General features: G+C 37.0%; 2 protein-coding genes and 1 long non-coding RNA gene across 5 annotated transcripts; all 3 read left to right on the top strand.

Moving 5' to 3' along the window:
- The first annotated feature begins 12,329 nt into the window (after positions 1-12,329).
- On the top strand, positions 12,330-14,806 carry LOC130437933 (polymeric immunoglobulin receptor-like). Its single transcript, XM_056769610.1, has 5 exons — positions 12,330-12,415; positions 12,532-12,855; positions 13,150-13,431; positions 13,963-14,094; positions 14,334-14,806. Exons 1-5 carry the CDS (start codon positions 12,352-12,354, stop codon positions 14,378-14,380), a joined length of 849 nt encoding a protein of 282 aa, XP_056625588.1. The 5' UTR covers positions 12,330-12,351; the 3' UTR covers positions 14,381-14,806.
- Positions 14,807-14,978: 172 nt separating this feature from the next.
- Positions 14,979-16,567, top strand: LOC130438425 (uncharacterized). Its single transcript, XR_008909331.1, has 3 exons — positions 14,979-15,435; positions 16,068-16,330; positions 16,447-16,567. It is a non-coding gene; the product is annotated as an uncharacterized LOC130438425 (long non-coding RNA).
- A 3,914-nt stretch (positions 16,568-20,481) lies between these two features.
- On the top strand, positions 20,482-23,793 carry LOC130437651 (CMRF35-like molecule 2). 3 transcript variants are annotated; one of them, XM_056769080.1, is made up of 8 exons: positions 20,482-20,695; positions 20,812-21,135; positions 21,549-21,685; positions 21,903-21,957; positions 22,095-22,271; positions 22,356-22,454; positions 22,700-22,737; positions 22,819-23,793. In XM_056769080.1, exons 1-8 carry the CDS (start codon positions 20,635-20,637, stop codon positions 23,113-23,115), a joined length of 1,188 nt encoding a protein of 395 aa, XP_056625058.1. In that variant the 5' UTR covers positions 20,482-20,634; the 3' UTR covers positions 23,116-23,793. The 3 variants fall into 3 exon arrangements, with proteins under 3 accessions (XP_056625058.1, XP_056625048.1, XP_056625067.1); XM_056769070.1 differs by lacking the exon at positions 21,903-21,957 and having other exon boundaries at positions 21,549-21,830; XM_056769089.1 differs by lacking the exons at positions 21,549-21,685; positions 21,903-21,957.
- Positions 23,794-23,886: the final 93 nt, after the last annotated feature.

The raw sequence follows: 23,886 nt of genomic DNA, 5'->3' as shown, positions 1-23,886 counted from the left end.
TCTCTTTTCTTCAGTGATGTTGATTGTTAACAGCAGGTGTTCATCACTCAATCATCATTTAATTACTCACTTAATCATCTCATTAACTTTAACTCTTTGAGGACTTGAGATTTGACTTGAGACTTGCTTGTGACTTGCTTGTGACTTGAAAGGAATGTTTTGGTTCCTCCGCTGGTCAAATCAGCTGCTGAGTTCATGGGTGAAACAAAAATATGGCAGGACTTTTACTTTATGGCCCAGGATTGTCCACCTCTGGAAATCAGCTGCTGAGTTCATGGGTGAAACAAAAATATGGCAGGACTTTTACTTTATGGCCCAGGATTGTCCACCTCTGGTTTTTACGCCTATCCTTTTAATATACAGACCCCATAGAAGGACCAGGATGCTATCTTATGTTTTACTTCATTTTATGTTTGGGCAAGCAACATGCAGGGGTGGGCATGTATTTCAAATACAAAATGTTTAACCCTTAAAATGCAAAGGGGCTGTGGGCGCGTTATCACTTAATATTTGTTTTCATTTAGTTGAATCTCACCATCATGGTAATCAGTGTTTCGTTGAGTTAGTGTCTCGACTCTAAATGTCTCTAGATGAACTCTCTTACTTTGGTAATTCTGTAAAGTGTATTTGTTTTACCAATGCAAATAAAAATCCAATCAAATGCTCTTGGTTAGTGAAGTAGTCCTCATCTCATCTAATTCACATATAACATCAGAATTGTGTGCTTTTCTTGAAAGAACATAGATATCCGATTTTTTAGCATCCAAGAGCAAAATTATATCACAGAAGTTTGAGTCACACAGACATGAAGGATCTGTGTAGGAATCGACAATCAACAACAAATAATGTCATGTAGCAAAGCATGCTCGGAGTCATAAATGAGTTTTGAACTAGGATGTTACCCAGCATGCATTGCAGCATGAAGTTTTGTTGTTTTTGTTTGTCACCATTGTTGAGATTTATACACTGATTCTTCATTTGTGTGTGACTCTAAACTCTCCAGTGGCATGAGTTTATATGTGCAAACAAGTATTTCTTGATGTCAAAATAATACCACCATTATGTTCTTCCAAGATAAGCACTCAAGTCTGATGTTATATGTAAAGTAATCAAGATGAGGACTTGTTCACCAACCAACATCATTTGATTGAATTTTAATATGCATTTGTAAAACAAATATTCTTTAAAAGCATACAGTTGCAAAATGTCAAAACAACTTCAACATATAAATATCTCGAGTCGAGACACTAACTCAAGGAAACTCTGATCATCATGATGGTGAGATTCAACAAAATTAAAACAAATAATAATTGATAACCCGTCCCTGGGCCCTGTGCATGTTAAGGGTTAAGTATTTTGTATTTAAAATACATGCCCACCCCTGGCAACATAAGCAATTTGCTTGTCACCTAAAATGAAACTACAAGGCTCAGGATTAACAGATGTTGTTTTGCTTTATATTGGATTGACAAAATCCTGTGTTAATATAGAGTACCCTTTTTACAAGTCCATTGATGACTTGGATAGTTTTAGATTCAAATGATGTATAATCCAATGTACCTGTATTTCTAAAATTGATTATGTTAATTAATGTTATGAGATTTCAATGTTTGTAAAACTGCTTTTTCCTGATGTGGGTCCAAATATATATATTTTTTTTTTTCTTACTTTTGCTTTCAATATTTCTCTCTTTCTCTCCCTCTCTCTCTCTCTCTCTCTCTCTCTCTCTCTATCTCTCTCTATCTCTCTCTCTCTCTCCATCTCTCTCTCTCTCTCTCTCTCTCTCTCTCTCTCTCTCAGAAAGAGGAACTAGGAAGTGGGCGTGTTTGTCATGTTCAGCAGCTGCATCAGGAAACACTGAAACACAATTACACACCTGAAAACGCTGTTAGAGAGATGAAGAATTTAACCATATAAAGCTGCTTTGAAATTCACTGAATGTACAGATACCAGAGAAGATGACTGAATACGAGAAAAGAATGAAGATGATGATGACTTTCACACTGCTGATGATTCCTGGTAAGAATCTCTTCATGTTCTCTGATGACAGAAGAACAAACGTCTTTAACTTCAGCTCATATACTGACATTATCTTCAGAGACGAATCATGAATCTTCAACTCTTTGTTCTGTCAGGAGCTCTGAGCTTCAGTGTGACGGGATATACAGGAGGAGCAGTCACCATCACATGTCAATATGACAGAGGATATTCAGCAAACGCAAAATATTTTTGTAGACATAGTAAAGACTTGACACAAAAGTGTTCTGATCTGATCAAGACTGATATTACAAATAAATGGTTTAAGAGTGGAAGATTCTCTCTGTATGATGACACAACAGCATCAGTCTTCAATGTCACCATCACTGATCTGAATGAAGATGATTCAGACACATACTATTGTGCAGTTGATCGATCTTTATGGGATATCTACACTGAAGTGAAGCTGAATGTTAGAGAAGGTGAGTAACTCTGATGCTCTTAAACTCATGAAAACATCATCATATCAAACACTGTAATGACTGTAGGTAATGTAACACATGAAGGCTCATAAAGTGAATCACCACCACTGAACATATAAAGACTTTTCATCCTTCTCATAAGTTTATATTGGAATGTTTTTTGTTGTTTCATATTAATTGTGTAGATAATGTAACATGGTTTGAATAATGAATAACAGGAGGGTCTTGTATCACAGTGAAATGGTTTATTTTGTGATAATGACCAGATGACTGAACATTGGATGTGGAATATTGATGGGTTTAGTCTCTCTTATACATGAATGCTTCTGTTAAAAACACAATCAAGACAAACACTTTGTTTGTACACACTGACTGTACTTGTGTTTGAACAGATGACTGTTGTGAGAAGATCATCAGTCTGTCAGTTCCTTCAGGTGGATCTGTGAACGTCAGCTGTAAATACCCACAATCCCACAGGACAGACGTGAAGTTTCTCTGCAGGTCATCTGGAGCTGATATATGTGCTCATGTGAGAATACTTCAATGTTGTGAATCATGTGTCCTCACCAGTGACAGTGATGTGTACTCGTGTGATGAAGATCTTGTATCTGTGATCCTCAGTCTGAAGTGCACACCAGTATTCTGCTGATCTGTGATCAGTCACATTAGTGATGAAGAGAACATCATGATCTCTGTCTCGTGTCTGTCTCACATGAGCACATATATCAGCTCCAGATGACCTGCAGAGAAACTTCACGTCTGTCCTGTGGGATTGTGGGTATTTACAGCTGACGTTCACAGATCTACACATTACTTAAAATTATGCCTCATATTCTCAAAACAGTTAACACAAATCCATAACATCTCACCCAATTCCCCAAATATCCTATTTTCAGGTCAAAATGAAGCTCTCTTCTCAAGACCATATAAACTTGCTGAAAATAACATTTTTTTCAACCAGACATGAAACACAAGCCCTAAAAACACCCACACTACAACATAGTCCTAGACACTGGTGGGATCAATTCAAAACAATGTTACTAAAACCTCTTATTGGGATTCAAGAATAATTTGTCAGCTTTATGTATATCATAATATACAACATAAAAGAGTGCAGATAGATCAAAGTGCAAGAATGAGTTTTAGGAAAGAAAAAAAAACATTTCACTACTGTAAAGATGATCTTACAAGACAAGAACAGTTAAAAAACAAAAAACAATACGAACAGGTCATGTAACAAAATACTGTACACAAATCATATTTACATTATTATGCATTTTGCAGATGCTTATATCCAAAGCGACCTACAGAGAAGATAAAGGAAACAAAACAGTGAAGCGAGGGTGTAAATGTACAGTTTACAGTTTACTGGATACAGAATAGAGAATAATATAATAATAGTCCCTCTTATAAAGTGTGTACTGTGATTATACTGTATATTTACAGTAAGTAGTATAAAGCCCAGTAGATGATTCTAGGATGCACAGTTACCTGACCTCTTATTGATACGATCCTGAGATTCTGATTGGTGTGTCATTAGTTTTGCGACTGAATGTTTAGTGATGGACTAATGTGTGCTATTTAAGTTTACATCTTCACACTGTTCATTATATTGTGTGTTTTCTGAATGAGAATATGGTCAAACCTTTGCAATATGAGGCTGTTTGTGTGTGGGGTTTGGTGCAAGTTGGTGTATTGTTCTGAGAATGTGTTGAGTAATTTTTTCATGAATTGTGTGATAGCAATCGAGAACAACTGTAAAAAGTATTATTCTCTTATTTTCAAGTCTGTGGGTAAATCTTATCTTGCTGAGAAGCAACAGATTGTGGTTTTGTTTCTGGGTCAGCGCAGAAGAGGAAACCAACCTAATGTAGTAATAATGTCTGAAAGATGTTTGCACGTCTTTGAAGTTTATCATAAAAATCGGCAAGTACTTCTCACGTGTGCAAAAACCATCACTGTGCTTTCTTTGTTATAGAAACAAGTGATCACAAAACATCACCACCAACAACAACATCACCATCACCCTTCTTATCATCGTTCCCATCAGTTCAGTCAACACTGGTCATGACATCATCATCCTCAACTTTCTCAAAAAATCAATCTGCAGTCACGTCAGCATCTCCTGAGAGATCATCAGGTGCATATCAGGTTCTTACACACAGTTGTTGTTTTTCTTTTATCTTAAGTCACGTTGTCATATTGAATGTCTGTTTATTTTCAGACACTTTGTTGATTATGAGTTTGTCTGTGGTTCTGGTTCTGATCATCATTGGTCTGTTGTTGATGACAGTGATTCTCTGTAAGAGACATCAGACTGCAGGTGAACACTCTCATTCTGCTTTAAACACACAACATGTTGACTGTTCCTGTATCTGAGAAATTGTGAAGATTGTTTTATCGCCTCCTGCTGGCTGCAACAATAAACACAAACATTCAGTCAAGTGTAAAATAATAACACAACACAGAGAATATACATCCATATATGATATGATGAGTACAGATGTGACATGTCAAGCATTCTGGATGAATAACTAAGTGTGTTTTTGACTATTTCTAATTCCACAGTGACACAATCTCACGCCGGTCCAGTAAACAAGGAGCAGGTGAGTTCAACTCCTGTGTTTTTCATGAATATCTTGAGAAGAGAAGATCTCCAGAGCTGTTTTTTCTCTTTATTTGTTTAGATTTCTCAAGCATCTTGTGATTACACAGAGATTAAAGACATCAGAGGAGATGAAGTCTGCAGTACTGATTCTCCTACATTGTTTATGCCACGGTACAATTACCCACAATCCCCTATGGTAGTCCAAACACTGTTTACTCCACTGCACAATTACCCACAATCCCCTATGGTAGTCCAAACACTGTTTACTCCACTGCACAATTACCCACAATCCCCTATGGTAGTCCAAACACTGTTTACTCCACTGCACAATTACCCACAATCCCCTATGGTAGTCCCAACACTGTTTACTCCACTGCACAATTACCCACAATACCATCTGATCCTCCTGACACTGTTTACTCCACTGTTAAAAGCTCGTAAGTGACCGTGTCATATCTGATGGTCTGAATTAAGCAACCGTGAACGTCCAGAACATTCTGACGGCTCAGATTGAGAAATTATTTGGATCGTTGTAGGGATTCTACTGTCAAACATCGGGATACATAAATATCGGAGGAAAACATATATTTATAGGATCCCAGATAGCAAATTTTGCAGCCCAAATCCGGGCCACACTTTATTCCCCATACCACCTCATCTGACCGCCATACTCAAGGATGGCTCTAGGGTGGTCCGCTCCTGTTTGCCAGATTTGGGTCACAGGCATGCCAAAGCTATGCCACATGTCAACAAAAACTAAACAAATAAAGCAGAGCTGAACCAAATATAAACAACAGTTCATTTAAATTCTGGCCAATATTTATCCCAAAACCAAAACCTTTCTGTGCTCCAGTTTGACAGAATTTGTATTGAGTTTCATTATTATTATAGTGATGATTGAGTTATTAGTGATGAACATCTGATGTTAACAAACAGTATCACTGCTATCATATTCTAGAGTGTTGAAATATAAGCCATGCAAATCAGGTAAATTTTACTTACATATATAAGTTATCAAAGTAAACTATATGCAAACTTACTGAATCTACTCAATAAAATAAAGGTAACAATTTGCACTCAAGTAGATTGAGTAGATTTTATTCTATTTTTTTAAGTAAAGAGTACCTAAATTTATCAGATATAAGTCATGATACACTAAAATATATTAGATAAAGTCTACCTTATATTTCTCAATATTAATTACTATTTATTGAGTAATATTAGTTTATATAACCGACAACAGTTCAACAGTTCATAGCTTTCCAGTAGCTCAGTGGTAAGAGCATTGCGTAAACAATGCAAGGTTGTGGGTTCGATCCCAGGGGATTGCACATACCTAAGTATAAATGTATAAGATAAAGCAATGTAAGTCGCTTTAAGAAAAAGGGATTTAAGCTGATAAAAGCGTCTGCCAAATTCATAAATGTAAATGATATGCTTATTATGAATGATAAATATTGAATATTTAAACACTAAATATGACTTATTCAGAGAAGCTTGAATTGACCTAAAAATGGTCAGAAACAGATCACATCAATTGCTTTTATTGTCCACATAACAAATGTCAAAAAAAAAACCTTTTTGACAATGAATACAAGGTTCATTTGATGTCACCATTATTGTGATCAGTGTTCACCTAGATGACCTCTAGACTCTGACAAAACTTGTGCATCTCTGACTGTTGAGATATTTAACGATAATCATATTTTTATAACAAATAAAAGCGCTAATAGAGTAGCTGTTGAGTTGTACATTTCAGAGCTAGACTGAGTTGAGTTGAATTTAAATTTGATCAGGCTCAATAGCTTAACAGACCTTTAATCCTGCAATGTGAATCGTAAGTGATAATAATTTGAAGCTGCTGAAAACACACAGATGCCCAGACACATGAAGTATCAGAGTATGAAACTCAACAATGGTGACAATCAATAAAAGAAAGCTTCATGCTGCAATGCATGCTGGGTAACATCATAATACTAAACTCATTCATGACTCCCAGGATGCATTGCAGTTTAGCTGAATTAGTTTGATGATTATCACCATTGGTGAGGTGTGTATGATTAATGTGATATCTTAAGTGTAATATAATCGCACAAATTTCTACATGGCTCACGTTGTGGGAACTTTATTTTGTCATTTCATCATAGAATCATACCCATTAAGACTGTTTAAAAATCACTTAAATATTAAAAGGCATTTACATATATTATGTACGTTATTTTTCTTCTGCAAACTCTTATTGTTTAAAACGCAGAAGTGTGGCGCATGAATGACAGCTGTGATTGACAAAAGAGAATTAACCTTATAATAATGGTGTTATCAAATTAATCTTGTGTTTATTGTCAATAAGGGATTTTGTAGACGTTTGTTATTTGGTCAATAAAAGCAATTGATGATATCTGTTTCTGACCATTTTTAGGTCAATTCAAGCTTCTCTGAATAAGTCATATTTAGTGTTTATTTATTCAATATTTATCATTCAAAATAAGCAGATGAACTGTTGTCGGTTATGTAAACTAATATTACTAAATTTTTAAAAGTAATTATTATTAATAAATATTAGGTATAATTTATCTAATTTATTTTAGTTTGTCATGACTCGTATCTGATAAATTTAGGTACTCTTTACATAAAAACGTAGAATAAAATCTACTCAATCTAATTGAGTGCAAATTGTCAAATTTAATTTTATTGAGTAGATTCAGTAAATTTACATATAGTTTACTTTGCTTCCTAATACATGTAAGTAAAATTTAACTGATTTACATGGGTAATATTGACTTACCCTCAAGAATCATTTTTTTCAGTGTGGTATGGTGGGGAGTAAGGTTGGGCCAGAATTGGGCCGCAACGATTTTCTGGTTTGGTTGCTATCTGGGATAGTTCTATCTGGTTCTCGAATCTGATTGGCTCAGAGCCATGCAATATTCCACCAGTATCACCACAGGAACGGCTTCACTGACTGTTTGAATTTCCCCACCACTAAACAAACTCAGACTATTCTGTCCTCGGCACTCGCCCTGTGGGCTGAGGCCTCATCATATTCATCCTGATACAGACCCCCATCACACTCCTTGTGCATTCAATTATATTTTGTAGTTTTAAAGGACAGACAGTGAGCAGTGTCTTAGTTAGAATATGTGATTTCAGGATGACATTGAAGACAATGCTGGTGTGATGTGAACAGTTTACATCAGATGTATGGTACTTAAATCGGTTTTCAGTTTATGTCTTAAAATAATAGAAGACCGAATGTTGTATGTTCACATTTTTTTATATGCTTTATTGTGAATATTTTAATTGTTTTTTCTAAAGTCAAAGTTCCATTATGATTTGGAAAACATAGTTTAATTATTTGTAGTATTTCCTGTTTTGTTGTCCGTCCATCCATCCGTCCTGTTTATGTGGAGTTTAAATTTTTGTCACATATTGTTTTAAAAGGGCCCAGCAGGTATTTAGTTCCTGCTAAAGTTTATGTTGAATTATTCAGTCCAGGTCGAGCCTTCCACCAGTCCTGTGTCTCATTACAAAATTCAACTTGAAACTTACTTTAAAAATACAATTTACTATATCAGTAAACAAATTTTACTTCATTTATGTCTAAATGTCAGAGAATGTGGGTTATTATGCTTCATTTCTGTGCACCAAAACTCTGGAATAGCCTTCCTGATACTACTCGAGGGTCAGACACACTCTCCCAATTTAAATCTAGATTAAAGACACATCATTTCAGCGAAGCTTTCACTTAATACATAGTAAATGAACAGCAGCTACGCTAATTATTCTCCTTCTGCCTTCGGCTCGGGATGCCCATCCTGAGGTAGGGAGAAATTCCGCCAGGTCCAGATGATCGACATATGCCCATCCCCAACTAGAGATTACGCCAGCTACAGCTGCAGACTGACAAAAAGGCAATTCCACCACCTGCCAAGAGAAATACGACCATCTGACCATCCCAGATCAGACCACTACATCCCCAACCAAGAGCAAAGACGGACTACTTGTCACATTATTCTGAAGATAAAATACATCGTATTTAATGCTAAACTTTCATCACATGTCAGTAGTTTGAAGTTATAGCTGCATCCAGTGGCCCTGATTTGAGGTGGCTGGGTGGGTGTTTGTGGGGAGTGGGGGGCTCGTTGGTTGTGGTTGGGGGGGATTTTATTTGTTGGGGCTGTGTGGGTCTGGTTTGGTCTTGTCGACAACAGAGGAATAAAGATGCCATAACTATTTTCCCTGGTTGTTCCTCTGTTTTCTGGTGACGATCGTGGAGTGGGACCGGGTTGAACCTGCACAGTTTTCAGCGAGTGGGACTTTCTGGGTCTGGTGGGCTCTCCCTCTTCCTCAAAGATATTTGACCGATGAGTTTTGGTCAGGGTCACTGAATGCAGCTATGACATGTCAGAGGGGATCTGGCCCTCCCGCCTGAGCCTGGTTTCTCCCGAGGTTTTTTCCTCCATTAATCAATCTTTGGAGTTTGGGTTCCTTGCCAGAGCAGGGCAGTGTTGGCTTGCTCACCGGGAGACTGCATTTATTTATTAGAATGATCTTGCTTGTTCTATAAACACCATGAACTGTGCTGTGTTTTACTTTTGTGTTTTTCAGTTTTTCCTGTTTGCCCCTGTAAAGCTGCTTTTCAGAATGCACATTGTGAAAAGCGCTATATAAATAAACTTGAATTGAATTGAATTGAATAAGGGACTATCAAAGCTGTTTGTCCGTATTAGCTTTTTAAACAATGTCTTTTTCCATAAACAGAGTCATGTACAGACTCATTTCCTGATTACAACGGTCTCTTACATTTCTGTGAACTTTTCTCAAATTAATGTTCTCTTCTGGACATGTAACATTCACGTAGCTCCCCTGCCCTCCTAGGCTTGCCTGACCTAAACTCTATAGGGTGGAGCTCCGGATCCTTGTTATTATTGTCTCTCGACAATGTATTTAATCCCTCTTTCTTAGCTTGGATAACAAATCAATGACCTAGAGAAATTGAAGTTAAAGAGATTTATTTACAAAATAGAAATGAAATAAAACAAATAAAGTTTACTTACAAATCAATAGAATTATGAAGATGTGTATATATAGATTTCTAATAATATAGATAATTCCTAAAAAATACAACACAAATTAAACTCAAATAGAGAGATGAACAACTGGAAATAACCAATATACCGAAAAATAAACCAAATATATCCCCGAGGGATTATTAACCCCCGAAAACCTGATATTTTCAATACACTTTATGTCTTTTCACTTGTCAGATATTTTGCATCCGCACCCTAACCTGCGGATAAAACACGCCGTGAAAAATACAACCGTGTGACATCCCGAACACAGTTTAAAGTCCTCAATGAGTGAACACTTTTCACTAGTGTAACAACGGTAAGCTGTACATTTAAAGAGGTATTCAATAAAAGAAAAATTAAAGTGGGTCCACTCACACACACAAACATCCCCCCTCCCCGATGCAGGCCTGAGTCGGTGCTTGTGAGCGTAGGCAGGGGCGCCACCAGGAAATTTGGGCCCCATGACAAAAAATCTAAATGGGCCCCCTCTTCGCAGCTGTCTAGGACCAAACCACATCACTAGGACCTAACTGTCCCATCAAAAGCCTCACATAACTCTAATTAAAGGCTTGCAACTGTCTTGCTTCTTGTAGTTCAATACTAGTACTAGCACAATATTTACTGCGGGTGATTTGTACAAGCATGCAAGTCTAGTATGCAGTTCACTATTTGATGCAAGATTACAAGCAACCATAAAAAATGTGCTGAAGGCTATCTTTTACAGTCTCAATGTATTTTTATTGTAAAATTTAACAAAATGGAAAATTCTCTTTACAAAATTATTAATTATTATTATTATTATATTCATTAATGAATGATTTAGAAAAAAATATATAACATCATCCTCTCAAAACAATGAAAACGGCAAATTTTTTAACTTAGCTGCACATATACATCAACAAGATAATAAAGTGGACATGTAAAATGGAATTTCCACACCAGGGTTATTATAGTGCTAAACGTTTCTCTGCAGTGATTAAATGGTGATTAAATGTAGGCTTACACTAGTCTGTAGCTAGCTAGCTTATTTCACTATGGACATTAAGCCAACAGGTTAATACCACTCACAGACTAAAGGCTACACACCTTTCTTGGTGGAAAAACTGGGTTAAAGTTTGACACCATTTCCTTTGTCTTTCCCCTCTCTCTCTCTCTTTTCTCTCTTTATTTTTTGAAAACCAGATTTATATTTAAAGTTACTAGGCAACATTGTGGTCACTGTAGTTCTGGCGCATCTACTGCAACTAAACACCGTCACTGAGAGCGCTAAAGCAGGACCAAACCATTTCATGCACATACGGGGGTGGTCGGTCAATATGGATGTTTTCTTTGTGGCCAATGGGGATTATTTACTTTCACTGCCAAAAACAAATAGATCATTAATTTTATTATTATATAAATATATAAGCAATGATGATTGTTTAATAATTTTATATTAATTTTAACCTTTTTTTGGGGGCCCCTGTCAGTCATGACTCATGAGACCTTGAAATTGTCTAACTTTCCCCCCAAATATAACTCGCGGTTTGCGGATATAAACGTTAGATATTTACCCCCCCGACCGAGCTCCTCAGTCACCTGATCAAAAAACTCTCTGCTCCTGACTCTCCTCAAATCTCCCTTGACCAATAACATTACTTATCTTACATATAGGCGGATCTAAACACTTATTCACCCAATCAACACAGTATTATCTAACATGATGGCAGAAACCCACGTCTTTACCACGTGCAAATAAACCAAACTTCAACATTGAATAAACTTCATAAAGGGGACACGCATATAAAAACATACTCTGCATATACCGGCGAACAAAAGAAACAGTGATATATTACCTGCAAGAATAACACATTAATCTGTTTATCGGTAAAAATTATACAACAAATTAAACATAACAAAAATCTTCTATATTGAGAACACACTCATTTTAGAAAGCTGTTGATTTGTATTGAGTTGAGATAATAGTGATGCTGGTATGATGATGAACTTTGTTTATTGTACAAATGATCAAGAGTTTGACATGAGAACAGATCACACACTGACACTTCAGTCACTCGCATCTTCACCTTCTTATTTTCACTCATTTTAACAGTTTTAACATATACAGAGGAAGTAAAAATGGGAAGTGGGTGTGTTTGTCATGTTCAGCAGCTATAGCAGAAAACATTGAGACACAGACACTAATGAAGAGCTTCAGACGCTTATAACAGAGATGACGACTGAATACATGAGAAGAATGAAGATGATGTTGACTTTCACTCTGCTGATGATTCCTGGTAAGAATCTCTTCATGTTCTCTGATGACAGAAGAACAAACGTCTTTAACTTCAGCTCATATACTGACATTATCTTCAGAGATGAATCATGAATCTTCAACTCTTTGTTCTGTCAGGAGCTCTGAGCTTCAGTGTGACGGGATATACAGGAGGAGCAGTCACCATCACATGTCATTATGAAAGTGGATATTCAACAAATGCAAAATATTTTTGTAGACTTAGTGCAGACTTGACTCAAAAGTGTTCTGATCTCATCAAGACTGATATTAAAAATAAATGGTTTAAGAGTGGAAGATTCTTTCTGTATGATGACACAACAGCATCAGTCTTCAATGTCACCATCACTGATCTGAATGAAGATGATTCAGACACATACTATTGTGCAGTTGACCGATCTTTATGGGATATCCACACTGAAGTGAAGCTGAATGTTAGAGAAGGTGAGTACCTCTGATAATCTTAAACACATGAAAACATCATCATATCAAACACTGTGATGACTGTAGTTACTGTAACACATGAAGACTCATAAAATGAATCACCACCACTGAACATATGAAGACTTTTCATCATTCTAATAAGGTTTATTTTTAATTTTTTATTGTTTCATATTAATTGTGTTGATAACATGTGATTAAATCTAAGTAAGGGAGGGTCAAATTGTTTATGCAAAAAAAACACAATCAAGACAAACACTTTGTGTGTACACAATAACTGTACTTGTGTTTGAACAGATGACTGTTGTGAGAAGATCATCAGTCTGTCAGTTCCTTCAGGTGGATCTGTGAATGTCAGCTGTAAATACCCACAATCCCACAGGACAGACGTGAAGTTTCTCTGCAGGTCATCTGGAGCTGATATATGTGCTCATGTGAGACAGACACGAGACAGAGATCATGATGTTATCTTCATCACTAATGTGACTGATCACAGATCAGCAGAATACTGGTGTGCACTTCAGACTGAGGATCACAGATACAAGATCTTCATCACACGAGTACACATCACTGTCACTGGTGAGGACACATGTTTTACATTGAAGAAATTCACAAGAAAACATTCATTTGGGGACTGAAGGCTACAGCACATCACCAAACAGAATAATGTGGTGACTTCAATTTACAGTAAATCTAGATTTGTTGCACACTTTAATTGTACAAAAGATAATGTATGAACAGAATAAAAACACATTATATTGACTTATCTAAACAAGTGCATAGAAAGACACAGATGAGGAAGTGAGACCGAGAAACAGTGTAATGCATCTCACAAGCACTATGGGGCAGCGACAAGGAACTGAATCAGTAACCAGTGTAGAAATGTCAGGATAGAACATATATAATGAATTTATTTTGTCTGAGACTGTCACTACACATGTATTTGTATCTGTGTCTGTGTGTCAGGAAATGTAGGCTTAATATGGAGAATGTGTGAAAGACATCATTCAATAGAATCATTCAGAAGTTTATTTTTACCTTAAGAACATGTGAGAATGTTTTGATTTGTTTACCATTCATCTCCATACTGTAAATATTTTATTGTTATAGAGATTCTTGTTGGCCAGATCTCATCATCACCATCATCCTCATCATCCCCATCATTTCCTACACTGGAAACTTCAATGTTTACAGAAATCCGACAAACTAACATCGCACTGACTTCAGCTAGTAAAGCAACAGGTATTTTTCAACAGGTCATTGTTTATGTAAATATGTGTTATAAAATGTACGACTTATGCAATTTGCTATATAACAGATTCTCTTAGTTTCAGGTGTTTTTATAATTATCATCTCTGTGGCTTTATTTTTGCTGCTCATTGGAGTTCCCCTGCTTTTACTGACCATTCGACATACTCACGGTTATTCAGTCTGTTCATGTCTTCAGTTTAATTTTGTTTATTATGTTTTCCCCGTTTTAGCCCAACGACGTTACTTTTGCCACGCTCCCTCACCTGTCCCTCATTGACATTTGCACCTGTTCGTCATCATTGACTGTCACCTGTACCCCATCTTCCTCGTTATTTGGACACAATATGTACTCTCCTTCACCCATCGTGTTTGGTCATGCCTTGAAGAAAATTTAGTCTTTTTGTAAAGTTTCTACCTAGTTTCATAACTGGTTTCCTGTGGAAAATAACATGTGTATTCTTGTCGTGTGGATGTTTTTGCTTGTATTGTTTTTTATCATTCTCAGGATTACTTACCTTTTTAGATATTTTGTTTTTTTCTTGTGTATTATTATTATTTCGTGTATTAACCCTTTTGTTCCTGTTTCCTGTTTGTCTGATTAAAACATTTTTACCTTCACTCATCACCTGTGGCATCATCCATCATCTGTGAACTGTTACACTAACACTGTTTATAAACTCTTAAATTACCCACAACCCCGCTTGTTCTAACACTGTTTATGCTGCTCCTCGATTACACCGTAACAAATTCAAATTCAAAATGTTTCCCAACAAAGATAATAAAGTAACATGAACAAGGATTTTTTTTATAGCAGGAAGAGCATGTTACATTATGTTGTTAATTTTATTAAATAGGATCAGTGTCTTAGTGTTTAAAGCGGTTATCTGATATTTAACATTTTGCCATTGATGAAGTATTCATGGTGCTGAATTTCTGCTCTCACCTTCACTTCACCGTAGTCACCACTAGAGGACAGCACTGAGCTTCAACCTTATGTCCTTGTCTGAGTTCCATGTCGAAGGCCTCATCCCTATGCCCTAAGCCCTTCAATGTGTTTACCTTCTAGAGTGAGAGCTTCAAGGGTTGAAGGGTGTAGGGCACCAAACAACGGTTTCTTGAAGTGCTCTTCTGTGTCATCATCCCATGCTGTTGCCACGCAAAGATTCATACGGTCACCAAGTGTCCATCAGCTGTACCCTTGAAATATTTTCATTCTGAAGGGCCCTTTGAAGTGGCCAGTTATGAGCACCTCAGTTTGGAACGACCCTTCAACATGGCGACCATGGTTGTTTCCCCCCCTGAAGTTCATTTTGGAGGGCGATAACCATTTAGGTACGGACCGCTTGTTTTGGCTATTCTGTTCTATTCTGTTTATTTATATATTTTTGGGGAATTTTATTGTTCAGTCTAGAAATTGTGTGTAGACATCTTTTTATGTTTCAAAATAAAATAAAAATGTTTCAAGATAAATAAATAAAATAAAACACATGCTCTAACATGCACAAAGAGCCCACCCATTGAAAATATGTATTGAGGCGCGTTTAAAAAAATAAAGTGAAATCCTTTACTGTTTTACCTTCACATGTCTGTGTTAAATGTGTGAGTAAAATGTGTGTACAAATACAGCTCATGATTCTCTCTCTCTCTCTCTCTCTCTCTCTCTCTCATTCTCTCTCTCTCTCTCTCTCTCTCTCTCTCTCTCTCTCTATCTCTCATTCTCTCTCTATCTCTCTCTCCATCTCTCTCTCTCTCTCTCTCTCATTCTCTCTCTCTCTATCTCTCATTCTCTCTCTCTCTATCTCTCATTCTCTCTCTATCTCTCATTCTCTATCTCTCTCTCCATCTCTCCATCTCTCCATCTCTCCATCTCTCTCTCTCTCTCTCTCTCTCTCATTCTCTCTTTCTCTATCTCTCTCTCCATCTCTCTATCTCTCTCTCTCTCTCTCTCTCTCTCTCTCTCTCAGGAAGAAAATAGAAAGTGGGGGTATTTGTCAAGTTCAGAAGCTGCATCAGGAAACACTGAAACACAAGTAAACGCCTGAAGACGCTGTTAGAGAGATCAAGAATTAATTAATTGTTTATTTTTTTCTTTAAACCTATAAAGCTGCTTTGCAACAATGACACATTGTGAATTGAAATTCACTGAATATACAGATACCAGAGAAGATGACTGAATACATGAGAAGAATGAAGATGATGTTGACTTTCACACTGCTGATGATTCCTGGTAAGAATCTCTTCATGTTCTCTGATGACAGAAGAACAAACGTCTTTAACTTCAGCTCATATACTGACATTATCTTCAGAGATGAATCATGAATCTTCAACTCTTTGTTCTGTCAGGAGCTCTGAGCTTCAGTGTGACGGGATATACAGGAGGAGCAGTCACCACATGTCATTATGACAGAGGATATTCAACAAATGAAAAATATTTTTGTAGACTTAGTGCAGACTTGACAAAAAAGTGTTCTGATCTGATCAAGACTGATATTAAAAATAAACAGTTTAAGAGTGGAAGATTCTCTCTGTATGATGACACAACAGCATCAGTCTTCACTGTCACCATCACTGATCTGAATGAAGATGATTCAGACACATACTATTGTGTAGTTGACCGATCTTTATGGGATATCTACACTGAAGTGATTCTGAATGTTACAGAAGGTGAGTAACTCTGATGCTCTTAAACTCATGAAAACATCATCATATCAAACACTGTGATGACTGTAGTTACTGTAACACATGAAGACTCATAAAGTGAATCACAACCCGCTGAGGGCGCAGGACTCAAGGAAAACGGCTCTGCGCAGACCGACTGTACTTTTCCAGGTTTTAATAAAGGCGATCAAGCTTGTTCCTGACACAAGAACGGTGCAAATTCATGAATTACACCATTATTTTAGACTTTATTTCACTTCCACGTGCATCCCGCTCTTCGCCTGCCATGCTTGATTGCGGATTGATTAACGTGCGGTTTTCCTTGAGTCCTGGGCCCTCAGCGGGTGGTGATTGGTTGAATGGTAAGCTTGAATCTGATTGGCTAAAGAGTACGACAACCCATGTCGGAGGGATTGCGTTGCCAGGAGAGTCTCAAAAAACACACACACACGTTTAAGGCGATTCACACTTGAGTGACAATTTGCAAATTCGCATAACAAGACAAACGTGTACATTTTAACCTTTCGAAAGTTTTGTGCGCAGTTGTATGTTTGCGAAACGTACTTTGTGAGAAAATAGTTTTGTTTTTCGCACGTGAATTGCTTTTCGTAAATGTAAATATATACTATGTGCACGTAAATTAGATCTTATGCATGCGAAACTGTTTACGCATGTGTGTATCTTGTTTTACGCGTGAATAATTAATGAGACTAAAATCGCTCCATACAATACTTCATTCTTATAGAGATGCTTGTTGGCCAGATCTCATCATCACCATCATCCTCATCATCCCCATCATTTCCTACACTGGAAACTTCAATGTTCACAGAAATCCAACAAACTAACATCGCACTGACTTCAGCTGGTAAAGCAACAGGTATTTTTCAAAAGGTCATTGTTTATGTAAATATGTGTTATAAAATGTACGACTTATCCAATTTGCTATATAACAGATTCTCTTAGTTTCAGGTGTTTTTATAATTATCATCTCTGTGGTTTTATTTTTGCTGCTCGTTGGAGTTCCCCTGCTTTTACTGACCATTCGACATACTCACGGTTATTCAGTCTGTTCATGTCTTCAGTTTAATTGTGCGGTTTTCTGATGCTTCAGAATTTGATGTTTTCCTACTGAAAATTGAAAATCACCCTCTACATGATCCCTTTAAAGTAATGACCATAGTCATTTTTATTTCTACTATGGAAAGTCAGGGGCCAGCAGAGCTTTATCTCCCTCAACTGGCCTTCAGTAAATGTGCATAAGGGAGCCAGATATATAGGCATATGCCTCCATCATTTTGTTAATCTGTTTAAAAATGTTTGTTTGTATGTTTCTGTCTTTTCTTAAGGGTCAGACCTGAGCTTCATAAACACAGTTGAGGTAAGTTGTCATCATCCGCTGTTTTACCATCGTGCTGTTTTAAAACATGTTTCATGAAGTCTTGCTGTAAACGTCACGTCTTTCTGTAATGTCAGAATGATGGTATCAAATACTTATAATAATAAAACGTGAAATCAAATCCATGCGTTCATTCACCTGTTTTCTTGAATTGGGACAAACTTCTCATGCTTTGTGTTTTCTGCAGTTTAATGCTTGTGATAAAGCTGACCTTCATTCTGATGAAGACACAGACATCAGAACAACAGTAGTCTACAGTCTTCACCAATAAACCTGCCTGAGTAATTAAACCTCTCTGATATTTCACACCCTGCAAGCAAATGCCCATCATTAGCTCTAAATTATGTTAAACCGTTATTTTTATATGCCCTATACTACATGTGTAATCAATGTTAGATGTGTTACACGGGATTAGTTCCCTTTCTCTCAAGAGTTTATGAAGCTGTTCAGTTTCCCACAATCCCCTCTGATGCTGTGAGCACTGTTTATGATACTCCTCAGGTATCCACAATTCCCTATGATGCTTCTAACTCTAACACTTCCTTTGGTGCCTAATCCTGTTTTCCCCGTTTTAGCCCAACGACGTTACTTTTGCCACGCTCCCTCACCTGTCCCTCATTGACATTTGCACCTGTTCGTCATCATTGACTCTCACCTGCACCCCATCTTCCTCGTTATTCGGACACAATATGTACTCTCCTTCACCCATCGTGTTTGGTCATGCCTTGAAGAAAATTTAGTCTTGTTGTAAATTTTCTACCTAGTTTCATACCTGTTTTTCTGTGGAAATTAACATGTGTATTCTTGTTCCATGGATGTTTTTGCTCGTATTGTTTTTTATCATTCTGTGGATTACCTACCATTTTAGATAATTTGTTTTTTGGATGTTTATTCTTCTGTATTATTATTATTTTGTGGATTACCCTTTTTGTTTGTGGTTTGTCTGATTAAACCATTTTTACCTTCACTCATCACCTGTGGCATCATCCATCATCTGTGAACTGGTCCGCTAACACTGTTTATAATACTCTTAAATCACCCACAATTCCCCTTGTTCTAACACTGTTTATGCTGCTCCTCGATTACACAGTAACAAATTCAACTTCAAAATGTTTTCCCAACAAAGATAATAAATTAACATAAACAAACACGTTTTATAGCAGGAAGAGCACGTAACATTATGTGGTAAGTTTTATTAAAGAGGATCAGTGTCTTATTGTTTTAAACAGTTATCTGAAAGTCAATCAGAATTCCTTTCCAGCAATTCTGTAAGATTTTCACTTGTATTTTTCAGGGAAAGTTATCTAACATTTTGCCATCGATAAAGTTTCCATGGTGCTGAATTTCTGCTCTCACATTCACTTCACTGCAGTCACCACTAGAGGACAGCACTGAGCTTCACTCTTGTGTCCATGTCTGAGCTCCATTTCGAAGGCCTCATCCCTATGCCCTAAGCCCTTCAATGTGTTTACCTTCTAGAGTGAGAGCTTCAAGGGTTGAAGGGTTCAAAATCTTTTCATTCTGAAGGGCCCTTTGAAGTGGCCAGTTATGAGCAATTGAGTTTGGAACGACCCTTCAACATGGCGACCATGGTTGTTTCCCCCCCAGAAGTTCACTTTGGAGGGCGATATACCATTTTAGAACAGATCTTGTTTTGGCTATTCTGTTCTAATCTGTTTATTTATTTATTTTTGGGGTGTTTTATTGTTCAGTCTAGAATTAGTGCAGCCAGACATGTGACTTACCAGTGAACAATCTGAGTTGAAAGATTTACCGTTTAGTTTCTCTTTTCTTTTCTTTTGATAACGATAATAAATTCAACTGCATAGCCAGAAAGCTCAAATAAAGATGCAGAATTTAAAACCTCATTCTATAAACTTTGATGTTAAATGAATACATTAAAATAAAGTCTGCTGTTTGACTGTGTGATTGGAAATGTCACATTACTCAATACAGTTACCATAGACATCATGACAATGTTTGTCCGCCAAAGGGCTGTGTAGACATTATTTTATGTTTCAAAATATAATTAAAATGTTTCAAGATAAATAAATAAAATAAAACACATCACTCTCTCTCTCTCTCGCTCTCTCTCTCTCTCTCTCTCTCTCTCTTTCTCTCTCTCTCTCTCTCTCTCTATCTCTCACTCTCTCCCTCCCTCCCTCCCTCCCTCCCTCCCTCTCTCTCTCTCTCTCGTTCTCTCTCTCTCTCTCTCTCTCTCTCCCTCCCTCCCTCCCTCCCTCTCTCTCTCTCTCTCTCTCTCTCTCTCAGGAAGGAAATAGGAAGTGGGCGTGTTTGTCACGTTCAGCAGCTGCATCCGGAAACACTGAAACACAAGAACACGCCTTAAGACGCTGTTAGAGAGATGAAGAATTAATTAATTGTTTATTTTTGTCTTTAATCCTATAAAGCTGCTTTGCAACAATGAAGCATTGTGAATTGAAATTAAAGCACTGAATATACAGATACCAGAGAAGATGACTGAATACATGAGAAGAATGAAGATGATGTTGACTTTCACACTGCTGATGATTCCTGGTAAGAATCTCTTCATATTCTCTGATGACAGAAGAACAAACGTCTTTAACTTCAGCTCATATACTGACATTATCTTCAGAGATGAATCATGAATCTTCAACTCTTTGTTCTGTCAGGAGCTCTGAGCTTCAGTGTGACGGGATATACAGGAGGAGCAGTCACCATCACATGTCATTATGAAAGTGGATATTCAACAAATGCAAAATATTTTTGTAGACTTAGTGCAGACTTGACACAAAAGTGTTCTGATCTGATCAAGACTAATATTACAAATAAATGGTTTAAGAGTGGAAGGTTCTCTCTGTATGATGACACAACAGCATCAGTCTTCAATGTCACCATCACTGATCTGAATGAACATGATTCAGACACATACTATTGTGCAGTTGACCGATCTTTATGGGATATCTACACTGAAGTGATTCTGAATGTTACAGAAGGTGAGTAACTCTGATGCTCTTAAACTCATGAAAACATCATCATATCAAACACTGTAATGACTGTAGTTACAGTAACACATGAAGACTTGTAAAGTGAATCACAACCACTGAACATAAAAAGGCTTTTCATCATTCTAATAAGCTTTATTTTTTATTTAATTTTCATAAAATTGTGTTGATATATGGAATAATGAATCTAGTACAGGAGGGTCTTGTATCGAAGTGAAATGGTTTATTTTATGATAATGACCAGCTGACTGAACATTATATCACCACAGCTTATAACATAAATGAATTAACAGATGTGGAATATTGATGGGTTTAGTCTCTCTTATACATGAATGCTTCTGTTAAAAACACAATCAAGACAAACACTTTGTTTGTACACACTGACTGTACTTGTGTTTGAACAGATGACTGTTGTGAGAAGATCATCAGTCTGTCAGTTCCTTCAGGTGGATCTGTGAATGTCAGCTGTAAATACCCACAATCCCACAGGACAGACATGAAGTTTCTCTGCAGGTCATCTGGAGCTGATATATGTGCTCATGTGAGACAGACACGAGACAGAGATCATGATGTTCTCTTCATCACTAATGTGACTGATCACAGATCAGCAGAATACTGGTGTGCACTTCAGACTGAGGATCACAGATACAAGATCTTCATCACACGAGTACACATCACTGTCACTGGTGATGACACATGATCCACAACACTGAATATTAACACTGAATATTAACAAGTGATATTTTCTTATTTTCAAGTCTGCAGGAAAGTTTTATCTTGCTGAGAAGAAGCAGTTTGTGGTTTTATTTATGGGTAAGCGCGTATGAGGACACCAGCCATGTGTTTGAATAATGTGTGAAAGATGTTGGCACTTCTGTGAAGTTTAAAACCAGAATAGGGAAGTACCTCTCATGTGTGCAAACACCATCACTGTGCTTTCTTTGTTTTAGACACAACTGATCACAAAACATCACCACCAACAACAACATCATCATCACCATCATCACCATCATCCTTCTTATCGTCTTTCCCATCAGTTCAGTCAACACTGGTCATGACATCATCATCCTCAACTTTCTCAAAAAATCAATCTGCAGTCACGTCAGCATCTCCTGAGAGATCATCAGGTGCATATCAGGTTCTTACACACCGTTGTTGTTTTTCTTTTATCTTAAGTCACGTTGTCATATTGAATGTCTGTTTATTTTCAGACACTTTGTTGATTATGAGTTTGTCTGTGGTTCTGGTTCTGATCATCATTGGTCTGTTGTTGATGACAGTGATTCTCTATAAGAGACATCAGACTGCAGGTGAACACTCTCATTCTGCTTTAAACACACAATATGTTGACTGTTCCTGTATCTGAGAAATTGTGAAGATTGTTTTATCGCCTCCTGCTGGCTGCAACAATAAACACAAACATTCAGTCAAGTGTAAAATAATAACACAACACAGAGAATATACATCAATATATGATATGATGAGTACAGATGTGACATGTCAAGCATTCTGGATGAATAACTAAATGTGTTTTTGCCTATTTATAATTCCACAGTGACACGATCTCAGGCTGGTCCAGTTCACAAGGAGCAGGTGAGTTCAACTCCTGTGTTTTTCTTGAATATCTTGAATGGAGAAGATCTCCAGAGCTGTTTTTTCTCTTTATTTGTTCAGATTTCTCGAGCATCTTGTGATTACACAGAGGTTAAAGACATCAGAGGAGATGAAGTCTGCAGTACTGATTCTCCAAACACTGTGTATGCCATGGTACAATCACCCACAATCCCCTCCGATGCTATTATCACTGTTTATGATACTGCTCAATTACCCACAATCCCCTCTGATTTTAATAACACTGTTTACTCCTCTGCACGATTACCCACAATCCCCTCTGTCGGTTCTGATCTTGTCAGATTGAGGAATAGTTTGGATAGTTGTGAGTACTCTACTGTCAATCATTGGGATACATAAATATAGGAGGAAAACAGTTTTTTACATATATTTATACAACAGTTCTATCTGGTTCTCGAATCTGATTGGCTGAGAGCCATGTGATATTCCATCAGTATCACAACAGGAACCGCTTCACTGACGTTTGAATCAGAACGGCACTAACTATTCTGTCCTCTGCACTCGGCCTGTGGGCTGAGGCCTCACCACATCCATCCTGATACAGACCCCCATCACACTCCTTCTCGTGCATTCAATTATATTTCATAGTTTTAAAGGACAGACAGTGAGCAGTGCTTTAGTTAGAAAATGTGCTTTCAGGGATACATTAAAGACAATGTTGGGGTGATGTGAACAGTTTACATCAGATGTATGGTACTTAAATCTGTTTTCAGTTTATGTCTCAAAATAAGAGAAGACAGAATGTTTCACGACCATATTTATTCAAATATGCATTTTTTTTAATATGCTTTATTGTGAATACTTGACGTGTTTTATCTAAAGTCAAAGTTCCATTATGATTTGGAAAACATAGTTTAATTATTTGCAGTATTTCCTGTTTTGTGGACCGTCCATCCATCCGTCCTGTTTATGTGGAGTTTAACTGTTTGTCACATATTGTTTTAAAAGGCCCCACAGGTCCTTCACAGTTGAGATTTGTTTGTTGACTATTTTATAATAAAAACCTCATGTTCATTATTTGTATGTCTTTATTCAGTTTATCTGTTGGAAATGTGTTGTCATTTTTGAATGAATTTAGTTCCTGGTAAAGTTTATGTTGAATTATTCAGA

Source organism: Triplophysa dalaica, chromosome 2 (genome assembly GCF_015846415.1).
Source record: "Triplophysa dalaica isolate WHDGS20190420 chromosome 2, ASM1584641v1, whole genome shotgun sequence".
In the NCBI taxonomy this organism is placed as follows: domain Eukaryota; kingdom Metazoa; phylum Chordata; class Actinopteri; order Cypriniformes; family Nemacheilidae; genus Triplophysa; species Triplophysa dalaica.
This window is presented reverse-complemented; position numbering and strand designations above follow the sequence as displayed.

Bases quoted from the DNA above. Each gene is read 5' to 3' on its own strand.
- LOC130437933 (XM_056769610.1), top strand. From the start codon at position 12,352: ATGACGACTGAATACATGAGAAGAATGAAGATGATGTTGACTTTCACT. The intron at 12,416-12,531 runs GTAAGAATCTCT...TTGTTCTGTCAG, and splicing joins CACTCTGCTGATGATTCCTG to GAGCTCTGAGCTTCAGTGTG. The intron at 12,856-13,149 runs GTGAGTACCTCT...GTGTTTGAACAG, and splicing joins GAAGCTGAATGTTAGAGAAG to ATGACTGTTGTGAGAAGATC.
- LOC130437651 (XM_056769070.1), top strand. From the start codon at position 20,635: ATGACTGAATACATGAGAAGAATGAAGATGATGTTGACTTTCACACTG. The intron at 21,831-22,094 runs GTGATGACACAT...TCTTTGTTTTAG, and splicing joins AGTACACATCACTGTCACTG to ACACAACTGATCACAAAACA. The intron at 22,738-22,818 runs GTGAGTTCAACT...TTATTTGTTCAG, and splicing joins GTCCAGTTCACAAGGAGCAG to ATTTCTCGAGCATCTTGTGA.